The 21,373-nt window shown below is 42.6% G+C and overlaps 2 protein-coding genes across 14 annotated transcripts in view; one reads left to right on the top strand and one right to left on the bottom strand.

The window, feature by feature from the left end:
* Positions 1-13,060, top strand: part of ULK4 (unc-51 like kinase 4) — a 702,682-nt gene extending 689,622 nt beyond the window's left edge. For all 10 annotated transcript variants that reach the window (XR_012090659.1, XM_073010314.1, XM_073010313.1 and 7 more), the window contains 2 exons: positions 10,362-10,447; positions 12,863-13,060. Coding sequence is in view for 9 of the 10 variants with exons in the window: in XM_073010314.1 (XP_072866415.1) it covers positions 10,362-10,447; positions 12,863-12,926 (150 nt within the window). In the remaining variant the exon portion in view is untranslated. The remainder of the gene's footprint in view (positions 1-10,361; positions 10,448-12,862) is intronic.
* A 6,141-nt stretch (positions 13,061-19,201) lies between these two features.
* Positions 19,202-21,373, bottom strand: part of CTNNB1 (catenin beta 1) — a 41,013-nt gene continuing 38,841 nt past the window's right edge. For 2 of the 4 annotated variants that reach the window (XM_007983762.3, XM_073010319.1), the window contains exons 15-16: positions 20,285-20,505; positions 19,202-19,979 (exon numbers count right to left, since the gene is read on the bottom strand). In XM_007983762.3, the coding sequence (XP_007981953.1) occupies positions 20,297-20,505 (209 nt within the window). In that variant the 3' untranslated portion in view covers positions 19,202-19,979; positions 20,285-20,296. Of the gene's footprint in view, positions 20,506-21,373 lie in introns of all 4 variants that reach the window. The other 2 variants (XM_007983763.3, XM_007983760.3) reach the window with 2 other exon arrangements.

Consider the following 21,373-nt stretch of genomic DNA (forward strand, 5'->3'; position numbering starts at 1 on the left):
ATGGATAGGTTTGTTTTTGAAATTTAGAGTCTCTGAAGTAAAGTTGTCATAGTTACCTGCTTGTTTTTACTTGTATTTATGAGATCTGAAGGCCACAGAATTAAAATAATCCTCCCCTGTGTGAAGTGTGTGTCTGTAATAACAAGCACCAAGAAGCACCTGGGCTGCTCTCACTGTGTCAGCTTCATCTCCTGATATTTTTTTTCTAGTCTGTCAGTGTTGCCTGGGCCTGTTGAGAGGAACTCATGATTAGAAAGCAAAAGTTAACTGGACTTCCTTTTGCCACACACATTCAAGATCACTACAGATACAGACATATATTATTGCACACTCATAAGCAAAGTACCACAGCCTGCCCATACCTTACTCAGTTACAGCCACACATCTCTCCACACCAAAAAGCATTTGCAAACACAGAAGGCCGCACTGGGGCATTTTACGAGCTTTAGGAGGAGGATGATGCTGTGAGTCATATTTGTGAGCATAAATTCCTGGTGATAGAAATACCACGGTGATAGAAAATACAAGTAAGTTCTGGTTTGCGTGTTTTTTAAGGCCTTGGTTGAGCAGTATAGGCACCAGGCTTGGATTTGTCCCTCAATGGCCACTTGGCCTTGGGCAAGCCATTGTTTTCTCTGTTCTCACATCCTCTCCTGCAAACTGAAGAGGCTGCCAACTTCAGGGTTCTGCCATTCTCAGGGGGCATAGGATGACTCCACTTGCTAGTTTGCATTTGGGGAAGCTGAAATCTGGAGAAGAGCCAACCCAAACTCTGTACTGCAGGGTGTGGTGTATAAAGCCACTAGCTTATAATTCATGAGCCTAGTGGGGAATTTGAAGATGATTCTGTAGGACACTAACATCTCCTTTCAATGTTTGGGTGAATGCTGGATTGACAGTGCCATGTTAAAGTGACCATAGCAGAGTTTGCAGAAAATTATGTATTTATCCCAAGTGTGTTATCTGATTTTATATATATGTGTGTGTATATATATCTATATATATGCATATATATAATCAACAGATGTAGAGGAATTGTCTTTCCAAGTTTATCTTAATTCTAAGCTCAAATTCCCAATTATTTTATGATTTTTCATTTAAAGACCCCATGTTTGGAGCATTACCTGTCTACCAGGTGAACTTTATGTATTTAGTATAATTCATGTTTCCATTTTGATTGATTTTAGCCATTTAGCTACCAGGCAGATGTCTTAGCAGCATGAGATAATGGCTGGCACTCCAGGCTTGGCTGATATATTTTCATCGTAAAGCAGAGAAATGTGAGGCAGGCATGACTTTGTTTGTAGGAAATGGATGCCTGCCATTTGATGTTTTGAAATATTGAAATCCACTCATGGACTCACAGGTCCAGGAACCTCTGCTATAGTACATTATTGCAAAATAAAATTGAGTTAGCCTGTCTTGGCTAACTGACTGCCAGTAATGAAAATGTTAACTTCGGGAAGAAGGTGTTGTGCCTACACTCTTCGCTGGCGTTCTCTTGCATTATTTTCTTAGTGTCACTGCAGTACTCTCTCTTGACGTCTGTAATCAAAGCCAGGATAAGTTCACCAATAGTCTCTTAGTCATGAATTCAGCATCACAGTAGACAAGGGTCATTTTTACTCCTACTTCCTTCAAAATGGAGAGGAGATTTCTTTGTGGGTTTCAGTTTGCACAGAACATTCTCTGCCTAAGTAGCTCAAAAGAGGAGTAGGTGGGATGACTTGAGTGGACGCATAATTTGGTTTTTGAGGAAAATAAAAGTACTGAGAAAATAGAAAGTTAAAGGCCACATAGTCCAGCAGATACGGTGGAATCTAACGCTTCTGAAAGAGGGCTGGTTCCCATCTTAATTTATAACCTTCAGTGGCCTAAGAGGACACTCAACTCTGGGAGACCGAAGCAGTCCACTCCCAAGGATCCTTCATCTCAGAGCCCCTTGAAATCCTCATATCATGGGCATTACCAGCTATAGAAAATGGTTTGGTATCATGGTATATGATAATTTAGCAAGGTAAATTCAAACTCTTATTTTTTCAAAAAGTACTCAGACTTATTGTTACTAATATCTCATTCTAAAAATCAAATCAGACTCTGTAAGTCTGATTGCATTCCAAGTGATGCACGCATGGCTTCCTTGTTTTTCCATTTCACTGTTGGAGGACAGCTTGGTTGCATCTACATTTTAGTGATTATCAATAAAAGTGTGAAGGATTTTGAATACAGGTTTTTGTGTGGACAGTTGTTTTCAGTTCACTCAGGTAAATATCCAAGAGTGCAATTGTTTGGCCAGGACTATGGTAGGACTATGTTTAATGTTTTGTTTTGTTTTTTGTTTTTTTTTTTTGAGACATGATCTCACCCTGTCATCCAGGCTGGAGTGCAGCAGCTTGATCATGGCTCACTGAAGCCTTGACCTCCCAGGCTCAAGCGATACTCCTACTTCAGCCTCCTAAGTAGCTGGGACCACAGGTGTGCACCACCACACCCAGCTAATTATTTATTTATTTATTTATTTATTTATTTATTTGCAGAGACAAGGTCTCACTATGTTGCTGGGGCTGGTCCTGAACTCCTGGGCTCAAGTGATTCGCCTGCCTTAGCCTCCCTAAGTGTTGGGATTACAGATATTAGCCACTGTGCCTGGCCTGTATGTTTAGTTTTATAAGGAACTGCCAAATTGTCTTCCAAAGCACTGTTCCATTTTGCATTCACATCAGCAATAAATGAGAATTGCTGTTATTCTGCATCCCTACCAACATTGTTATTGTCAGTTTTGTGAATTTTAACCATTCTAATAGGTATGCAATGGTATTGCACTGCAGTTTTAATATGCATTTCCCTAGTGACAATGTTGAGTTATCTTTTCTTATTTGCCACCCATATATCTTCTTGGCTGATGTGTCTATTCAGATTTTCTACCCATTTTAAAAACTAGGCTGGTCGTTCTCTTATTACTGAATTTGAAGAGTTCTTTTTGGCTGGTCATGGTGGCCTACATCTGTAATCCCAGCCAAGGTGAGAACTGAGAGGCCAAGGCAAGAAGATTGCTTGAGCCCAGGAGTATGAGGTTACAGTAAGCCATGATCACACCACTGCACTCCAGCCTGGGCAACAGAGTGAGACCCTCTTTCTAAAAAAAAAAAAATATTTTTAAAGAGTTACTTTTATGTTCTTGATGTAAGTCCTTTATCAGATATGTAAGTTGCAAATATTTTCTTCAAGTCTGTGGCTTATCTTTTCATTCTCTTATGTTTTCAAAAAGTAAAGTTTTTAATATTCACAAAGTCCAATTTATAATTTTTTTAAGGGATTATGTTTTTATGTTAAAAACTCATCACCAAACCCAAGGTCACAGAATTTCTTCTATATTGTCTTCTAGAAGTTACATAGTTTTTACATTTTATATTTAGATCCATCAGCCATTTAAAATTGCATTTTATGTAAGATGTAAAATATGTGTCTAGATTGATGTTTATGCATATGCGCATCCATTTGTTCTAGCATTGCTTGTTCAAAACACTATTCTTCCCTTCTTGAATTAACTTTGCACCTTTGTCAAAATTTTAACAATATCTGTATAGTTCTATTTCTGGGCTCTCTTGTCTATTGCATTATCTGTGTGTCTGACCTTCTGCGCATACCACACTGTCATGGTTGCTGGAATTGTATAGTGCCTCTTAAAGTTGGGTAGCATGATGCCTAAACTTTATTCTGCTTTTTCAAAATTTTTTAAGCTATTCTGGCTCCTTTGCCTTTCCATGCAAATTTAGAGTCAGTTATTCTTCACTTGATCTTAGCCAAAAGGCCAAGAAGCAATAGACTCAGCTATTCTATATTACAAAGATTCCTGCTGAGATTTTGATAGGAATGTCATTAAACCTATATTTTGGAAGACATTTTTATTATAGTGAGCCTTCCAATCCTGGAATATAGTGTATCCATTTATTTATTTTCTTTCATCAGCATTTTAGTTTGTAATCATACAGATCCTGATACATTTTATCAGATTTATACCTTTGAAATTTGTCAGGACTTGCCTTAAGACCCAGCAGATGGTATATTTTGGAAATTTTCCGTATGCACTTGAAAAGAATATATATTCTGCAGTTTTTAGATGATTTTTAAATATATGTCAATTAGGTCAATTCTGTTACTCTTGTTGTATAGAACCTCTGTGTCCCCTCTGGTTTCTGTATGCACATTGCTGCAAGAGATTGAAAAGTGTGTCACCATGATTGTGGATTTATCTAATTCTCACTTTGATTCTGTCTTTTTTGTTTGTTTTATGTATTTTGAGGCTGTGATTAGGAGCATACAAATTTAGAGTTGCTGTATCTTCCTGGCCAATTATTTTCTTATAAATACGAAATGTCCCTCCTTACCTCTAGTTATGATTATAGCCTTAAAGTCTACTTTATCTGGTATTAGCTGTGCCAACTTTCTTGGGTTACTGTTAGCATGTCATATCTTTTTCCATCCTTTAACCTTCAACTGTTTGGTGCCCTTATTTTTTTTTTTTCATTTTTTTTTCCTTTTTTCTGAGATGGAGTTTCACTCTTGTTGCCCAAGCTGGAGTGCAATGGTGTGATCTCAGCTCACTGCAACCTCCACCTCCCAGGTTCAAATGATTCTCCTGCCTCAGCCTCCCAAGTAGCTGGGATTACAGGCTTGTGCCACCATACCCAGCTAATTTTTTTGACTTTTAGTAGAAACGGGGTTTCACCACATTAGCAAGGCTGGTCTTGAACTCCTGACCTCAAGTGATCCACCTGCCTTGACCTCCCAAAGTGCTGGGATTACAGGCATGAGCCACCATGCCCGGCCTTGGTGCCCTTATATTTAAAATATATTTCTTATAAGTACTATATATAAATACGTGTGTGTGTAGCTATAATTTATATATTGTAGATGTATATAATTCTATATATGAGATATATTTTATTTTGTTTATATACAGCTTGAAATCTTTTACTTGGAGCATTTAGTAAATCTACATTTAATGTAAGTATTGACATTTTAGAGCATACATTTACCACATTCCTCTTGATTTTTGCTCTTGTTTTCTTCTCGGTTTTTTTTTTTTTTTTTTTTTTTTTTTTTTTTTTTTTTTTAAGACGGAGTCTCACTCTGTCGCCCAGGCTGGAGAGCAGTGGCTGGATCTCAACTCACTATAACCTCCACCTTCTGGGTTCAAGCAATTCTCCTGCCTCAGCCTCCTGAGTAGCTGGGATTACAAGCACCCTCCACCACGCCTAGCTAACTTTTGTATTTTTAGTAGAAACAGGGTTTCACCATGTTGGCCAGGCTGGTCTCTATCTCTTGACCTCAAGTTATCCGCCCTCCTCAGCCTCCCAAATTGCTGGGATTACAGGCATGAGCCACCGTGCCCAGCCCTTTTTTCCTAGTTTCTTGATGCAGAAGCTTAAATTATTGATTTGGGACATTTCTTCTTTCCTAAAATAAGTATTTAGTACTACAGATTTCCCTCTAAGCATTGCTTCAGCCCCCTTCCAGATGTTGACATGTTGTATCAAGGTCATTTTCATTCAGCTAAGATTATTTTCTAATTTTTCTTGGAATGTCCTCTCTAACCCCTGGATTATTTAGGAGAGTGCTGTTTAATGCCAAGTGATCGGAAATATTCCTGTTACCTTGGTTATTAATTGCTAGTTTAGTTCCATAAGGTCAGAGAATATATTATATATGGTTTCAGTTTTTTTAATGTGTTAAGATACGTTTTATGACACAGAATACCATATACATTGGTAAATATTCCTGGATTCTTGCAATATATGTGAATACTGTTGTTGATGGGGTCAGTGATCTACAAATGTCAATAGGATCCATGTGGTTGATGGGTTCCTCAGTTCTTCTACATCCTTGCTGATTTTTGTCTACTCATCCTATTTCTTACCATGAGAGGAATTGTGAAATCTCCAACTACGATTGTGGATTTATCTGTTTTCCTTTTCAGTTGTATCAGTTTTTGCTTTCTGTATGTATAATTTCTACTGTTAGATGTATACACATTTATTGTTATGTCTTCTTGGTTACAAAACCCTTTAATCAAAATATATCCCTGCTAATTTTCTTTGCTCCGAAGTCTACTTTGCCTGACATTACTATAGCCACTCTAGCTTTCTTTTGATTTATGTCTGCATGATATATCTTTTTTCATCCTCTTACTTTAAACCACTATCTCATTATATTTGAATTAACATTCTTACAGACAATGTAGGGTTGGGCCATTTCTAAAAATCATTCAGGAGATTTCTTACTTGCTGCATTGAGATCATTTACATTTAATGTAATTCTTGGTATGTTACAATTTAGTTTGCCTTTTCATTTGATTTCTGATTAGGTCCAGTGTTTTTATTTCGTCACTCTTCCTTTTCCTGCTTTCTTTTAAGCTATTTGAACATTTTAAATATTAAATTTTAATTTATCTATTGTGGGTTTTTTTTTTTTTAACACATCTCTTTGTATAATTTTTTTAAGTGGTTGCTTTTGGAGTTATAAAATACTTAACCTTTCAGAATCAACTTATGACAATATTTTACCACTTCAAATGGAACATAAAAGCCTTACTACCATATAGGTTCCTTTGCTCTCCCCCATCTTATGTTCCAGCTGTCTTATATGTTACATCTACATACATTGAAAACCCCATCAATACAATATTATATGTATTCTTTGTTTTCTACTATTAAACAACTTTTAAAGAAAGATAACATCCTGTTGTATTTACCATTTTTGTTGCTCTTCCTTCATTCCTGATGTTCCAGGTTTCCTTCTGGTATTATTTGCTTTCTCTCTGAAGAGAGAGTAAATTTTTTATAGCCGCTCTGCTTCTATTAGTTTTCATTCATCTGAGAATATGTTTATTTCACCTTCATTCCTAAATAATATTTTGAAACCATGATATCATTTCTGAATGGTATCTTCTAGGTATGTAACTCTAGTTTGGTAGTTCATTTCATTTAGCATCTTAAAATCTTCTGGCCTCAGTAGCTTCAGATGAGAAATTCACAATAATTCAAGTTATTTTTACCCTATAGGTAATATATCATTTTTTTTCCTGCCCACATGCAACATCCATCAGCAAGTTTGATTTTGATGAGTTTGGATATGGATTTCTTTAGGTTTAACCTTGTTTGGGATATGTTGTTTCTTGAATCTGTAGATTTATTTCTTTCAGCACATTTTGGAATAGTTTTAGTTATGATTTCTTCAAATACTTTTTCATTCATTTATTCTCTGTCCTCTCATTCTGGAACTCCAATGACACAAACCTTTTGTTATTGTCTCATAGGTCCCTGAGGTGCTATTCATTTGTGTTCTCAATCTTTTTTTTTTTTTTTTTCCGATCTCTGCTGCTGAGATTGGATAATTTCTATTGATCTATCTTCAAGTTCACTGACTCATTCCTTTTATTGTCTCCATTCTGCTATTGAGTCCATCCAGTGAGGACTTTAAATTTTTGGTTATTGTTTTTAGTTAGAAAATTCTCATTTGATTCTTCTTTGATATATTCTCCTTTCTAACTGATACATTCTATTGTAATACTTGTTTCAAGAGTGTTAGTGATTGTTTTTAGCATTTTTATAATAGCACTTTGAAGTCTTTGTCAGATAATTCCAACATGTGTCATTTTATTTATTGTCCTCTGTTGATTTTTTTTTTCATGTCAGCTGAGATTTTATGGTTGCTTTTGCCAAGTAATTTTGAATTGTATCCTGGTCATTTAAAATATTGCATGATAAGACCCTGTCTTGTTAAATACTACAGAGAATATTGATATTTTTGTTTTAGCAAGCAATCGTGCTGATTAGGTTCAGGCTGCAGGTTGGAATTGTAATTTCAGTGTCATATTAGTTTCACAGGTTTTGCAGTGCTATGTGCATCTATCTGGTGTGTCCCTCCCCAGGGGTCAGTCTGGGATGTGAGCAGGGATACATCTGTTACCTCAGTTCTTCAATTCTGTGGCATGCTATTGGGATCGGTTCCATGCATACACAGGTTGGGGCATGAGGCCAGGAGTTCATAAACAGTTTTATGGAGTAACTTTACTAAGCTCTTCTTGATTCATTCTCTCCCCAGTACTTTCTGGTTCCCTGGGTTTCCCATTTTCTGTCTGGCCTAAAACTGCCTAGCTCCATGATTATGCAACATCCAGGCCAAACACTAGGAGAACAGAGAAAGAATAGAGTTCTGGCTTCAGGCTCCTCTTGCTGGCTACTGTTGCTGCCACCTCTGTCCCCACTACCACTGCTGCCATCACAGAATGGCCTGGGACACAAGAGGAGGGAGAAAAAAGAGCAAAACAATCTTGAGGGGGTTTCATCTACTCTCTAGGGTTTGGGGGATTTCCCTTCTCAAGCTGGGTTTCTCCTACTGCTTTTGGGGTTTGGGTTTGTTGCATCCAGGCTGAGAAAGAAGTGGTAAACTCACTGCCAGTTCAGTGGTGCTTTGAATTCAGTGTTGTCTCCTATTTACCTGTTGCTGTTTGCTTTTCAGTGTTCTCAAATAGCTGCGCTGTGGATTTGCATCCAAAGGGAGAGAAAGAGTGTCATGTGTTTTCTCTGTCTTACTCAGAACTGGAACCTCTGATTGATATAATTTAAAATTTTTATTTTTGAATTAACTCATCCTTATATACAGAACAACAGCTGACAGCTGATGTTATTAATAAGAATCACGTAAATGGCCAAACCACATAGTTTTCAATTGGCTTTGTTTATGTCTACGTTTATGTCAGCTACACATGATACTATTTTGGTATCTTCCTTTGATCACATAACTGTCACTGTAGATTTCTATTTGCACCTTCTAACCAGCCTTGTGGACGAAAGTCGTCTTCTGATTTATTTGCAACTTGTGGGTGATTTCCTGGGAGCACAGCCTCTGCACACCATCTCATGGCAGGGCTGCTCAGGGGCAGTGAGTCTGGATGTAGTCAGCTGACCTGTTTGATGCAGTTCTGAGAAAAATGAGGTGGGAATCCTCACTGAAGACCCTGATGTTGAGTGTACCTTCAGTGTAAGTTTATGCGTACTTCAGACATAATTGAACTACAACTGACATTTTTAAGCAATAGTCTTTTGAACACATCAAGTTGGATGCAGTTTCAGAACAAACTGACATGCAGCTCTTCTGAGTTGCAAATCTTTGCAGAAATCACACCTGATGCAGTTGAACTGCCAGCTGTTCTCTGGCATACTCAGGAAGTGGGAGAGGATCTCAGTGGAGGTGCAAATGCATTCGTATATAATTCAGAGTTCACGTTAATGTTGAGTTACCCCTGTGACCTATCATGAGTGATTGATTAAAAAATGTTGAGCCTCTTAACTAAGGAGACAATAATCCAGCCTTGGTTGCTGTGATCAAAGTCAGCTGAGGCCATCCTGGTTCCAACCTCATGGTGGGGAATCTGGCTCCATGTGGACTCCTGTAGCACTTGGTTACCTCATAAATAAAACATGGTATATACTTACCTTGTAAGGTAGGCTGTTGAGAAGATTAAATGAGAAAACATATAGGAAACACCCTTCTGAAATGTAAAGTGCCATCCAAGTGTTTATTACAAGAAATTTTAAACTAACAAAGATAACAATAGGAGGTGATGGTAAATTAAGAGGAGCAAGTCTAATAGTAGAATCAAAGCCTGCTCTTCACTGCCTTTCAGGACATGGACTCATTTTTTAGAGGGACTGAATTGTAAGGTCTCTGGGTGCCAGAGCTGGATAAATCCCCACCTGAGCCTATTCTAGCCCAGAGAGTTTATGATTCTGCAAATAGGTGCTACAGAGTCAGGCATGCCCAAGTGTTTTTCTCACAGGACTGTGGCAATTAGCATGGGCACACTTCCTGGGGTTTAGTTATTAATGCCTCTCTCCCAGGTCCCCAGGCACCTTCTTGGCATCCTTCTGTCCATATGAAAGAGATCATGTTGGGCTCAGAGCCCCAAAAACAGATTTCTAGTTGCTAGCCAGGCCTCCTGAGTCCCAGCACAGAAAACGTAGTTTTGCTTTAATTGGAAAGTTCAGGTTCCCAGACACAAACCCTCCTGAGAGAGCTGCAGGAGGCATCCTGCCCTGAACTGGCCGTCTCCTGCCCCAGCGGACTGCCTTGTCCCTCCCCCAAGGACCACCAGTGTCCTGCCTCTTTCCCCTTGGTCAGCAGTACTCTGTGGGGGAGGTTAGGCATGGGGGTTACAGACAAGCCCAGGGGACACCCTCCCCAGTGCCTTAGGCAGCCACAGCACCATGCAGGCGTGATACTCAGGGTGCCCATCTAACAGGGCATGAATCAGGATGGGTCAGCTGACCACTGTCTTCTCCCTCCTGCCCTTGCAGATCACCTCCAATGAGAAGCACTTGGAGAGCCTCAAGAATGCGGGCAGCCTCCTGCAGGCTCTGGAGCAGCTGGCCCCCCGGAGTGGGTAAGTGGGGCCGGGAGGATCAGCAGAGTCTGCTCCGGATCAGCACACACACTCAGCCATTCCTTTCTTCACTCCCCCCGCTCATCTCCCGCCACACCAGGGACCACCACCTTCCAGCCCATCACTGTCCACTGAGATCCTTCCCACTGTGGGAGGGGAAGCTCTACCACCCCACCCACCGGGAATCCCCAGTTATGGTGGGGAAGGTGGGGGCACAGGAATCCACAGGGGGAGAGAAAGTCTTAGTCATGCCAGGGGAAACAATATTCCCACCTTGACGCACCCACGCAGGTTGAGTGGATGACCAAGTGGGAGATATAAGGAACCTCATGAGAAAGGCAGCCCCTGGCCTGTGCACACGTGCCCCCATCAGCAGCCCAGGCAGAGGCATCCTCATCACCACCTTGTGGAGGACTCAACGCCCAGGCAGGGCTGGGGCAAACGTGACAGCTTAGCCTGCTCTGCCACACCAGGCCACCTTCCTCAGCCAGAAGTTCCGAGGGACCACATACAACTGCGTATTTGACACCCAGAAGCTGACAGCATGAGGTTAGGCCAGCCTCCCAGTCCTTGGCTGTACAGTCAGTGTGTCTAGAACATCCTAGAAGTGAGTTCCACAGACAGGGGATAGGCCTATCACCCAGGAGCATGTTACATGCTGTAGAAGCAGAAGGAGCCGGCATCCCAGCCAGCCCCACAGAGACGCTGATGCTCAGTGGAGCATGTCCCCACCGTGGGGAGAAGGACTCGCCTCCTGTGGGGTGCCTGACCTTCACTGGGCCTGGAATGCTGTCTGCCATTTCCTGGTAGATTCTGTTTTTAGAACTACATGTTTCTATGAAGTCTGCTTCCTGGTGTGCTTTGGGTTTGTTACTAATCTGAAGAAAAATAAGTGGCTGAAGCATTGCTAAGAAGGTGAATTTGCAGAGAAGGTTCAATTCCAATCAGCCTTTTGCATTTAATCCTGGATAGGTGAGAGGGGAGGACACCATCCTTTTTAGCCTAACCCTACCCCTTTTGTCTTCAGCATAAACCAGAGAAGTAAGTTCTTATTCATGGTTTTCTGTGAGGTGAGGGGCAGGAGAGACTGACTTTGCTGCAAGAAGCCCCTTCACACCTTGCTGAGCCCCTGCCATGTAAGGTGCGAACAGTGACTCCCTGGACTGGCCTATAAGCCTCCTGTAAGACCGTTTTGAGGAGCACATGCCATCGGATCCTGACCTTGTGCAAAATGCCATTATGAAGCCAGCTACACAGATTTATGCAGAGGGCACAGAGAAAGCCACAGAGGAGTGGAGTTTGACAGACAGCTCTGGAAAGCCCCTTTGCTCTAGGCACCTGCGCTATGGGACTCCTCATAGTAGGGACCTACAACTGCCTTTTAGCCAAAAATAGCACATCCTCATGCTGGACCCAAATTTGGACCAAATGTGTCAAAACAAGGTTCGGTGGTCCATGAGGCTGGTGGTCTGTCCTGTACCCACACCCAGTGCTCCAGCATCTCAAACGTCTGCACCAGGCAGATCTTGTGTTGGGCAGGGAAGTTGCTCCTGCACAGTTCTCGTTTGGACTTTGTTCAGAGGGTCTAACCAGAAAGGGTTTTCTTGTCAACCAAGAACGAGTGGATGGCATTCTCAGTTCCGATGCTGCTCTGCCAGTAGTTTCTGTGCTTTCCAGCCTCACTGGGCCTGCTGTGTGCGGGTGGGCAGCATGGCCCCACCAGTCTAGCCTAGACTCAGCCAGGGGCGGGCCCAGTTCAAACGCATTCCTTCTGTCACACACGGGCTTTGATGCGCAGAGCAGGAATGCATGGCACGGTCTCCTGGTCACAGCCCCATCCCACTGCCACCCACATCTTTCATGCAGCGCCCCCACCCATTTATTTGGTACCAGCTCTATTTCTGTGCAGTCAAGAGTGTGCCACGAGCTAATTTTACACTTCAAGGGTCACTGGTTTCAGTCTTGTCTTCGCTAACAGTTGTTAAACATAGGTTTAAATGTGTCTCAAACAATTTGCTCCAGTAACAAAGTTCCCATTTGAAGCTCTTAATTGCACATTCACACCTCTAAGAGTAAGAAAGCTCCTGGCTGATTGGCTGGAAAGGGCAATGGAGCAGGGAGGGTCAGTGTGTGGAGTGGGTCTGGGATACATGAGTCAGCTCCAGGCAGGAGCCGGGCAGGCCCACTGAGGGCCCCAGGCCTGGTAGAGTCTGGCTGCCTACAGCTCAGTGGCAGTGTTTCTGGCAGAGGTGGCTCAGATAGTGACTGGTGGCTGGGGCTGGGAGCTCAGAAATAGCTCTTTCCAAGAGGATGCTGCAGCTGGTCCATCAGATAGTCGGGTACAAAAGAGACTGGCCCCTTGCATTTTACCTTAAAGATGCCTATTAAGTGTACCTACTTTGGTTTTTCTTACAGTTCATTTGCTGACAGCATGGTGGCTCCCTTGGCCCTGGAAATCCTCCAAGCTGTTGGACACTAGGCAAGAAAGTGCTTCGCACAAGCCCACCCTGTGACCCCAGCCCTCGGATGCACAAGCGAGGTCAGCTCCCAGACATCTTTGCCACATTCCCTCACAGCTGTATTTGGACCTAATAAAGTCACCTGAACACAGAACCTGGTGGCCCAAGTGCTCACTAACCCCAGGGCCTAGAAAACTGACTCAGAATGGACTTCCTCGGTTCCTGTGGAATGCGTCTGGGAAGCTCAGGGTTGTTAGCTGTTCTCAGGAATGTCCTTTCCCTCTCTGTGTGGGCCAGGTGGGCTAAGGTTAGCACTGCCTGTGGTAGTAAAGCAGTGGGTGCGAAGCACAGTCCTCAGCCTGCCAGCATCTGTGAGCATCTCTCCTCTCCTCAGGGAAGAGCGGAAGGGCGGACCAGGCAGGAATGCTCTCCCAGCCACAGCTCCAGAGCAGCCTTTGGAAGCTCATCTCTGAGCCTTTTGTCTTCTCCCCTTTTACATGCCTGGCTTTTGTTCATTTCAGGAGCAAACGGATTCCAAGAATCCTGGGGAGGACTAGGTAAGACTCACTGACCAGCACAGAGAGTGAAAAGTTTGCCTAAAGGAATGCAAAATGCTCAAGAACACTGGCTTCCTTGAAGGTTTTCCCATCTAGATGGGATGATGGGATCAGAGTCGAATCATTTCCCCCAACTTCTGCCACTTGATCCCGTATCTGCCTCATGCTCCCTCTCACGTATGCCTTAGAACCTCCTATGTGAGAGTCAGTGAAGCCCATGGCAATATTTGGTGGATACTGTGGAAGTATGTTGGGACTGCTGTACTGGGCAGGCTTACTCCTGAATCTGGACTGGGTAGGTAGGGGTGGGCCCTGGGCAGCTCCGACCAGATGGGTAAGTTGAGGTAATGCCTTGGCCTTTCTGGGGCCTCATTTTCCCCATCTGCAAAATGAAAAGGCTACACTGAATCCGTGGCTGCCAAGCCTTTTCCCAGCTCCAGTGCTCTGGTGCTGCTGCTTAGGGGATTTGCCTTCTAACACTGCCCAGATGGATTCTGTCCCAGGCAGTGGCCATGTTGGCCCACAGTTGGCCCCATCTACTGCATCTCAGGAAGCTGGTCATGCTGTCATCAACAGCCCCTCTGACACAGTAATCTGGGTAGTTTGACAGTTTCCATTTGACATTACCTTTGATGCAGCTGTGCACAGAACTGTTGTTTTCATTGTAAAGCATTTCATTGCAGCCCAGCCAGAAGCATCCTCATCAGCACCTCATTACTTAATGAGGTTCTTGGGTCAGTTCTGTGAACACAGGGCAGACATCATCCCTGTGTTATAGTTCAGATATGGTTTCATTGCTTTACAATGAAAACAGTTCTCTGCACAACTGCATCAAAGGGAATGTCAATTACCTTATGTAATCCCCACCACAACCTGCAAAGCAAGCCGCCTTAGTTTCATTTCATTGATGAGAAGACAGACTCAGAGGAGCCGTTTTCACTTGCCCAAGGCCCCACAGCTTGGCTGAACCCAGGACTCTGACTCCATACCCTGTGTTCATCCCCTAATGGGGTGCACAAAGCTTGGGCTGTGACTAATTGGGATATGAGAGTGTGCCCCCTAAGAGCATGACCCAGGAACAGGCAGCTTCATTTGACCTCGCATAGCCTACTTATTGCCCATGGTGGGGAGGCTTCACTATTTAAGTCCTCCTGGGCGGTGTGCTCATCTCCAGCTGTGTGTGCCCATGTGGCCCTGGCCTGGCTGGTTTTGCCTGCATTTCTGGGAGTGAGTGGGGAGTACTTGATGGAGCAGCTAGAGGCTTGGTTCTCAGCTCCAGTGGCTTTGCCTGCTGGATACAGGAACAGGCTCAGGTTTGTTTTCTTTGCCATCTCCCTTTAGTTCTTAGGTGGGGGAACGCCCGTGGGGTTCTGGGTCTGGAGTCCTCTCAAGGTATTTCAGAGCAATGGAAGATTCTTCTTCCTTCTTTCCCCTTTTCACTTGAGCAAGGAGGAGCCTTTGCTGTTTAACAGAGAAGAGGAAACTCTTACTATTCCAGAGCCATTTTGTTCAGTGGACCACTCCTGGCCCTGGGCCCCAGTGTTGCCTATCTGGGGAAAAGCTTATCTGCATCAGCAAGGACAAGGAGATGATGGTCCCAAGCAGAGCTCACTGCCCTGCCAAACGTGCCAGGTCACTAAAGTTAGTCCATGCCAAGCCTTGTACCCCGGTGAGGCTGTGTCCTGGAAGAAAGGTGCCTATGGAAAGCAGCAGCCTAGGTCCCTTTGAGTTCAGAGGTAGGGGATATGAGCAGCCTGGTTGGGCAGAGGGCAGCTTGTAGTAGTAACCCTTCCCTGTCCTCCCCAGGCCTGTACCTTAGTATTTGGCATGCCTAAGTGGCTCCATTCTGAGGGCAGAGCTGGCCCCTCAGCTCTTAGGATTCTGGCAGTGGCAAGGGGCCCACCCCTCCTAGCCGTCTCCTTCCCTCCATCCCCAAGCGTCAGCTATTTGCCATTTAGCTACAATCCACTGGCTGTCTTCAGGGATGAATGGTGTCACTGAAGTCACAGAGGTAAGAGGCAAAGGAGGTGACAAGCAATAGGGCACAGAGGCGGCTCAGGTGAGTGGCTGCACACAGGACTATTCCTCCCCCTCCACTAACAGCAGGCCCAAAGTTCCAAGACCTTGCCTTAACTTACAGCCGAGTGTGCATCCCCATTAAGCTGTCCCTCTGTGAAGCACCGTTTGGGGTAACTGTGGTCACAGGTGCCTTGAAAGGTGCTGATAATCACTCGTGGCACCTGAGTCAGTGGAATGCAGCAACAGAATTTACTCTTATGGTTCTTTGCAGTTTATCTTTTCAAGTTTCTCCTGTTAGCTAATGAGGTTCTCAGGTCGGTTCTGTGAACACAGGGCAGCCATCATCCCTGTGTTATAGTTGAGAAAATAGGGGCTCTGGTGGCTAAGGCTCTTGTACAAGGTGATGGGAGAAGAATCTCCCTCACCAGGTCTCTCCTGTCTCCACCTGAAGCAAGATGCCCTTTTTCTTTCCCCTGGCAACAGAAAAATGCAATGTGGAATATAATCTTATACATACAGGGGCTACGGTAGCAAGTGGTATGGCTACAAGAAAGCTACAAGAGGCTCGGCCTCCTGGGAGAGCTGTCTGGAGTGGGGTTGGGGGAGACTAGGCAAAGCTAGGCAGTCTTGGCCTCAGGCTTCAGTGCGGTTGAGAAGTGGTGTGTGGGAGCAAGAAGCTGGGCCTAGAATGAGGAGCTTTAAACTGGCCCTTAAAGTCCAGCCTCTGGCCTCTCCCATCAGAGGCTTGATGTTGAGGCGGTGGACAAATGCATTGTTTTAATGATTACATTTGAATGGTAATATCCAATCCAGAAGCCTGGCACCAATGAAGCCTGGTGAAAACACCCAAAAGATAGACAGCAGAGTCTCTCCCTCACACTATGTTAGTCCTCTCCCTGTCTCCTCCTACAAGGTGCCCATTGTCACCAGGGTCTTTGTGTGCATCCAGGGATGGTCTATGCATGTCTTCACAGATTCTGCACCCACCCCGTTTTACCCATATGTGAGCAGCTGTCAACTCTGCTCCTTGCTTTTTCTCCTAATAATGTATTTCAAAGACCATTTTATACCAAAACACAGCTTTATGTGCCAGTTTTTCCCCCTTTTGACTGCAGTGGTCCACCAAATAGATGCATCAAAATTTGCTTAACTAGTTAGGTTCCCTTTTGATAGCTATTTGGGTTGCTATCTCTGATAGCGCTGCAACGAATTCCTTGTACATACTTGGGAGTATACCTCAAATAATTCTGAGTAGAACTGCTTTGTCACAGAGTGGCTCTCAGTCGTACCTAACATGGAAATTACATGTATGGACACACGGACCTTTCCCCATTCATGCCCAAACCTACCTTGGAAATACATAGGGGTGGAGTTTCTCCTTTGCCTTCCTGCATACCCTTATACCTGTTATGACCTTCCCCCACAACCTGAACTCTGAAACTTGTCACTTCCTTCTACGTTTACTGGAGTCTCAAGTGGTGGAATGGATACTATACAAAATTCCACACAGGAGGCCGTGATATCATAATTTCACTTCGGTGGGTGATCTGCTCAAGGCAAGGCAAGGCAGGTTCTCACTTAATAGAACTGCAGATCAATTTAGCATTCTTTGCTTTATAAACAAAACAGCACAATTCACATCTTTTTATTATAGTAACCAAGAGTTAGAGTGTATTTATCTTAAGATCTTTCATTATTAAGGATTCAGATCATCAGATTTCAAAGCTTCATGTCTGTAAGATCTGCCCCAACATAGAAAAGCTTCCTTCTTTTGGTTCAATGGTGGTTGCTGCAATGGGATCAAATGTCTTAACTCTCAAGGCTGTCTCATTAACTACAGCACAACTGAAAAAAGAAAACTTACACTGGAAAGCCCTCCTATTCTCAACGGCCATGTTCACTTTGTCATTTTCACCTCCTGTACCCAAAAATGCAAGTGGGCAGCATTTCATTTAGGCCTTTTCCTCCCCACCACTATTTCTGGTATTGAAAACTTGACCTCACTTTCTTCACCACCATTTACAGGAAAGGTTAGGCACCTTGCCAGCATCCTGTGCACCTCCCTCTCCAGGTAACCATTATTCTGATTTCTAGTCAACTAATCATCTCGTCGCTCCATCCGCGGATATTTTCCTTAAAATAGCTTGTCCCTTTTTTGAATCAATGAAGATCAATGGAGTTCTAAAGCATGCATCTGTGACTTTTGTTCAGTATTATGTGAAATATATGCATACTATACTGATACCCACATCACCGAAGCTGTCGTTTTTCACTCCAGTGTCTCTTGTGTGAAGAGATCGTTGGACACATGGGCATCCAGGATAGACTGCCAACATTGTGGCCCACCAAGCCTTACTGACGCTTGAGGCAAAAGAAACAATCAGTGATACTGCCTTTATTTAAAATCTTGATATTTTGTTGGGTCATGGATGTTTTTCTGTATTTTTTATTCCAATGGCTGTTTCACACCTTTATGAAAAAGTCCCTCTCCTCCCACACTGATCTCCAACGCTGTCTCTGAAGAGTCTTCAAATGCCTATTATTCTATCCCTATTCCTTTAACAGGGTTAACTAACTTTAGCTTTATATTAGTTAGGCCTTGACAGCTGCTAAAGCAAATACTCCTATTTTTCCTAAGCGTCTTGGCTATTATTCACCCTTGGTATTTCCAGAACCACCTTGCTGAACTGGATTAACTTTCACATTAAAAGTTTTTAAACTTCAAAAATACAATGAATTAGCAAAGCTCTGAAAACGTTTTCTGGTTTTAAAAAGTTCTGTAAATGAAACACCCTGCGGTGGCTCTTTATGTTGAAAGCTGAATTCACTGAAGATCTTCACAGTGTTAACCTACCAATAGCCCTAGGCTTCTTGAAATACTGGCTGGTTTGGTTTATCACACGAGAGACAGAACCTGAGACCTACCACCTCATCAGCTATGTGAATGTTTCTTTTCAAACCCTAATTACATTTTAGACCACAATGAAGAATTTATTATTTTTGCAAAGCAGGGGCATTCACAAAAAGGCCTCCCCAGATGAAGCTGATTTTTCATGAAAAAGAACTGAATGTATGTTTTTCTCATAATAGTCACTATCAAAATAAAAACAGTAAATCAGAAACAGCTCTCCCTAAAGACAAAACACTTTCACTTTTTATAAGAAGACCAAAACAAGTCTTAACAGGTCTACCTGAAGAGATGAACTAAGCTTGTCAGACCTACCACCAGGATGATAGGATCATCTGGCAGATAGTGTGGAAGGCTCATTCTGGTTCTGATTATGTTCAGATAAACATCAACATTTAAACCTATTTAATTATTAGTTCAAAGTAGAGTTGAAGGAATTCCCCTCTCCCAATGAGTCACACTTGTGTGAAGGTGATTCAAATCCAAATCCAGGTAGTTAATATTTCATTACCTTAATGGAATCAAACCATCTGGGAGATTGGGGTAGAGAGAGAGAGACAGTCTGCTTGGCTTTCTCCCACAAAAGCCCAGAACTAATCACAATGTGCAAGGCTGAAACACGTTTTTGGGGGTGCAATGTAACCCAGGGCCAAATGCTGAAGAAACTTGGCAAATTGCATCTAGAGAAGTAAGGACCTCTCTATCGCTATAACAAATTACTTCACTATGTATCTTCCTCAGTATAAAGTTGAACTGGATAAACTTACCACCCTCACCATTTAGTGACAAGAAAAAAAAGAGTGACACAATCGAATGAATTAAAAGTTTAATTCTGAACCATTTTTTATAACCGCATTTTCTCTTGAAGCATTGTATCACAGCAGGTTACAACAACTTTGGGATAAAAGGCAACTGGTAAACTGTCCAAAACAAGGTTCCAAATAACACCTCTTACTGATTTACCCTACCCATACATATCCCAAATAAAGTTTTTGATCAAAAACATGAAATAGATCCACCTGCTTATTTTAAGCATATTAAAAAGGAAACTAATTGGACCATTTTCTATTTGTCTATTTTATACAAAAAGGCTACACAATGTTACACTTTATTCAGATTACAATTATTAGAGTGATTATGAATTAGTGTTCTACACCATTACTCAATTCTTAAAAATTAGAAATTGCTGTAGCAGTATTCACTATAACTTAACACTACGAGAGACTTAAACAGTTACTGCAAAAAAAAAAAAAAAGAAAAAATTAAAGAGCTACTTCAAAGCAAGCAAAGTCAGTACCATTACAGATATTTAAAAAAAAAAAAAAAATTTAACAAGCAAGGCTAGGGTTTGATAAATTCCATCTTGTGATCCATTCTTGTGCATTCTTCACTTCTTGAGTCACTCCCAAAATCCATTTGTATTGTTACTCCTCGACCAAAAAGGACCAGAACAAAAAGTTTACTTCAATTGTTCCCATAGGAAACTCAGCTTGGTTAGTGTGTCAGGCACTTTCTGAGATACCAGCCCACCCCTCGAGCCCTCTCAGCAACTCTACAGGCCAATCACAATGCAAGTTCAGACAATACAGCTGTATAAAGAGAGAAAGGCTGCTATTAATGTTTAAAACAGCAAATGTTACTCATTTGAGTATTAAGTTGCAAAAGCTGTGGCAAAAAACATTAAAGTTAATAACTTCCACACATGATCACATAACAACCAGAAATCTGAGAACATTCCGATGTTCCAAGACATCTCCTTTCAAAGTATATACCTGTTTTTGTGGCAGATTTACAAATAGCCTAAATCACTCCCACCCTACCAACCAAGTCTTTCTGAAGTTCTGTAGGCAGAGTAAAAGTATTTTACCCAAACTGGCTTTTTAAAACTTCTTACCTAAAGGATGATTTACAGGTCAGTATCAAACCAGGCCAGCTGATTGCTATCACCTGGAGGCAGCCCATCCATGAGGTCCTGGGCATGCCCCAGATCTGGCAGCCCATCAACTGGATAGTCAGCACCAGGGTGGTGGCCACCCATCTCATGTTCCATCATGGGGTCCATACCCAAGGCATCCTGGCCATATCCACCAGAGTGAAAAGAACGATAGCTAGGATCTAGAAGAGTCAGGATGTCAACAAAATAGGCCAGAAGGAAGGCAAAAGACAGAGGAGAGAAACAGACATAGACGTTAACACTGAGGTTAGGGCATCCGAAGTTCAGCAGCAAACTTGTCAGCAAATGATGCTTTCTAGCCTCTTCAACTTCTAGCTTTCTTTAGCCAAGTAATTACTCAGTGCCAGACCACCCATGAGACTACACAAATAACGTCTGTTTCCATCAGAGAGGCACACCAGCAGGGCCTAGTCACATCATTAGTCTAACCCTGAACACACTGCATTTACCCCTGTCAGAGACTTGGGGTTCCCAAGGAGGAGAAGCAGGAATCTACTGTGTGACCACCTAGGCAATGAGAACTCATGGGAAGGAGGATTAAGACAATAATAAGGTCTGGCAGGTGTAATCTATCTTGACAAAAAGTCCAAGTGACACCAACAAAAGTACTAAGGAAAGTTAAGGCACTATTTCAATGAAACCTCAACATATTTTATCTTAGGGTTGACATGTTATTTGTCACGGTAAGAATCTGCGCTTCAGTGGTTTTATAATTAGGTAGAAGCAGATGAGGTTATAAATGTAAGACAGTTATAATTGTTACTGGTCTACCCCATCCTCTATGTTCATTACCCAGATGTGAATTAGCTTTTCAAGAAAACCCTGATAATGCAACTATGTAAAAACCCACCCCAGATCTGAGCCTAGAGACAGGAGTTTTCCTGTCTTCCTTGGGTAGCTTGTAGACAAAAGGTATTATGAGTCCTCTGGCCAAAAAGAGAATAAAAAGCCAGGTAAACTGTAACATCCTACACTGCAGAGGCCTAGTAGTAGCATGTATTTGTCGGTGGTGTAATCCTACTGCTATTC

Source organism: Chlorocebus sabaeus, chromosome 22 (genome assembly GCF_047675955.1).
Source record: "Chlorocebus sabaeus isolate Y175 chromosome 22, mChlSab1.0.hap1, whole genome shotgun sequence".
NCBI classification, from domain to species: Eukaryota; Metazoa; Chordata; class Mammalia; order Primates; family Cercopithecidae; genus Chlorocebus; species Chlorocebus sabaeus.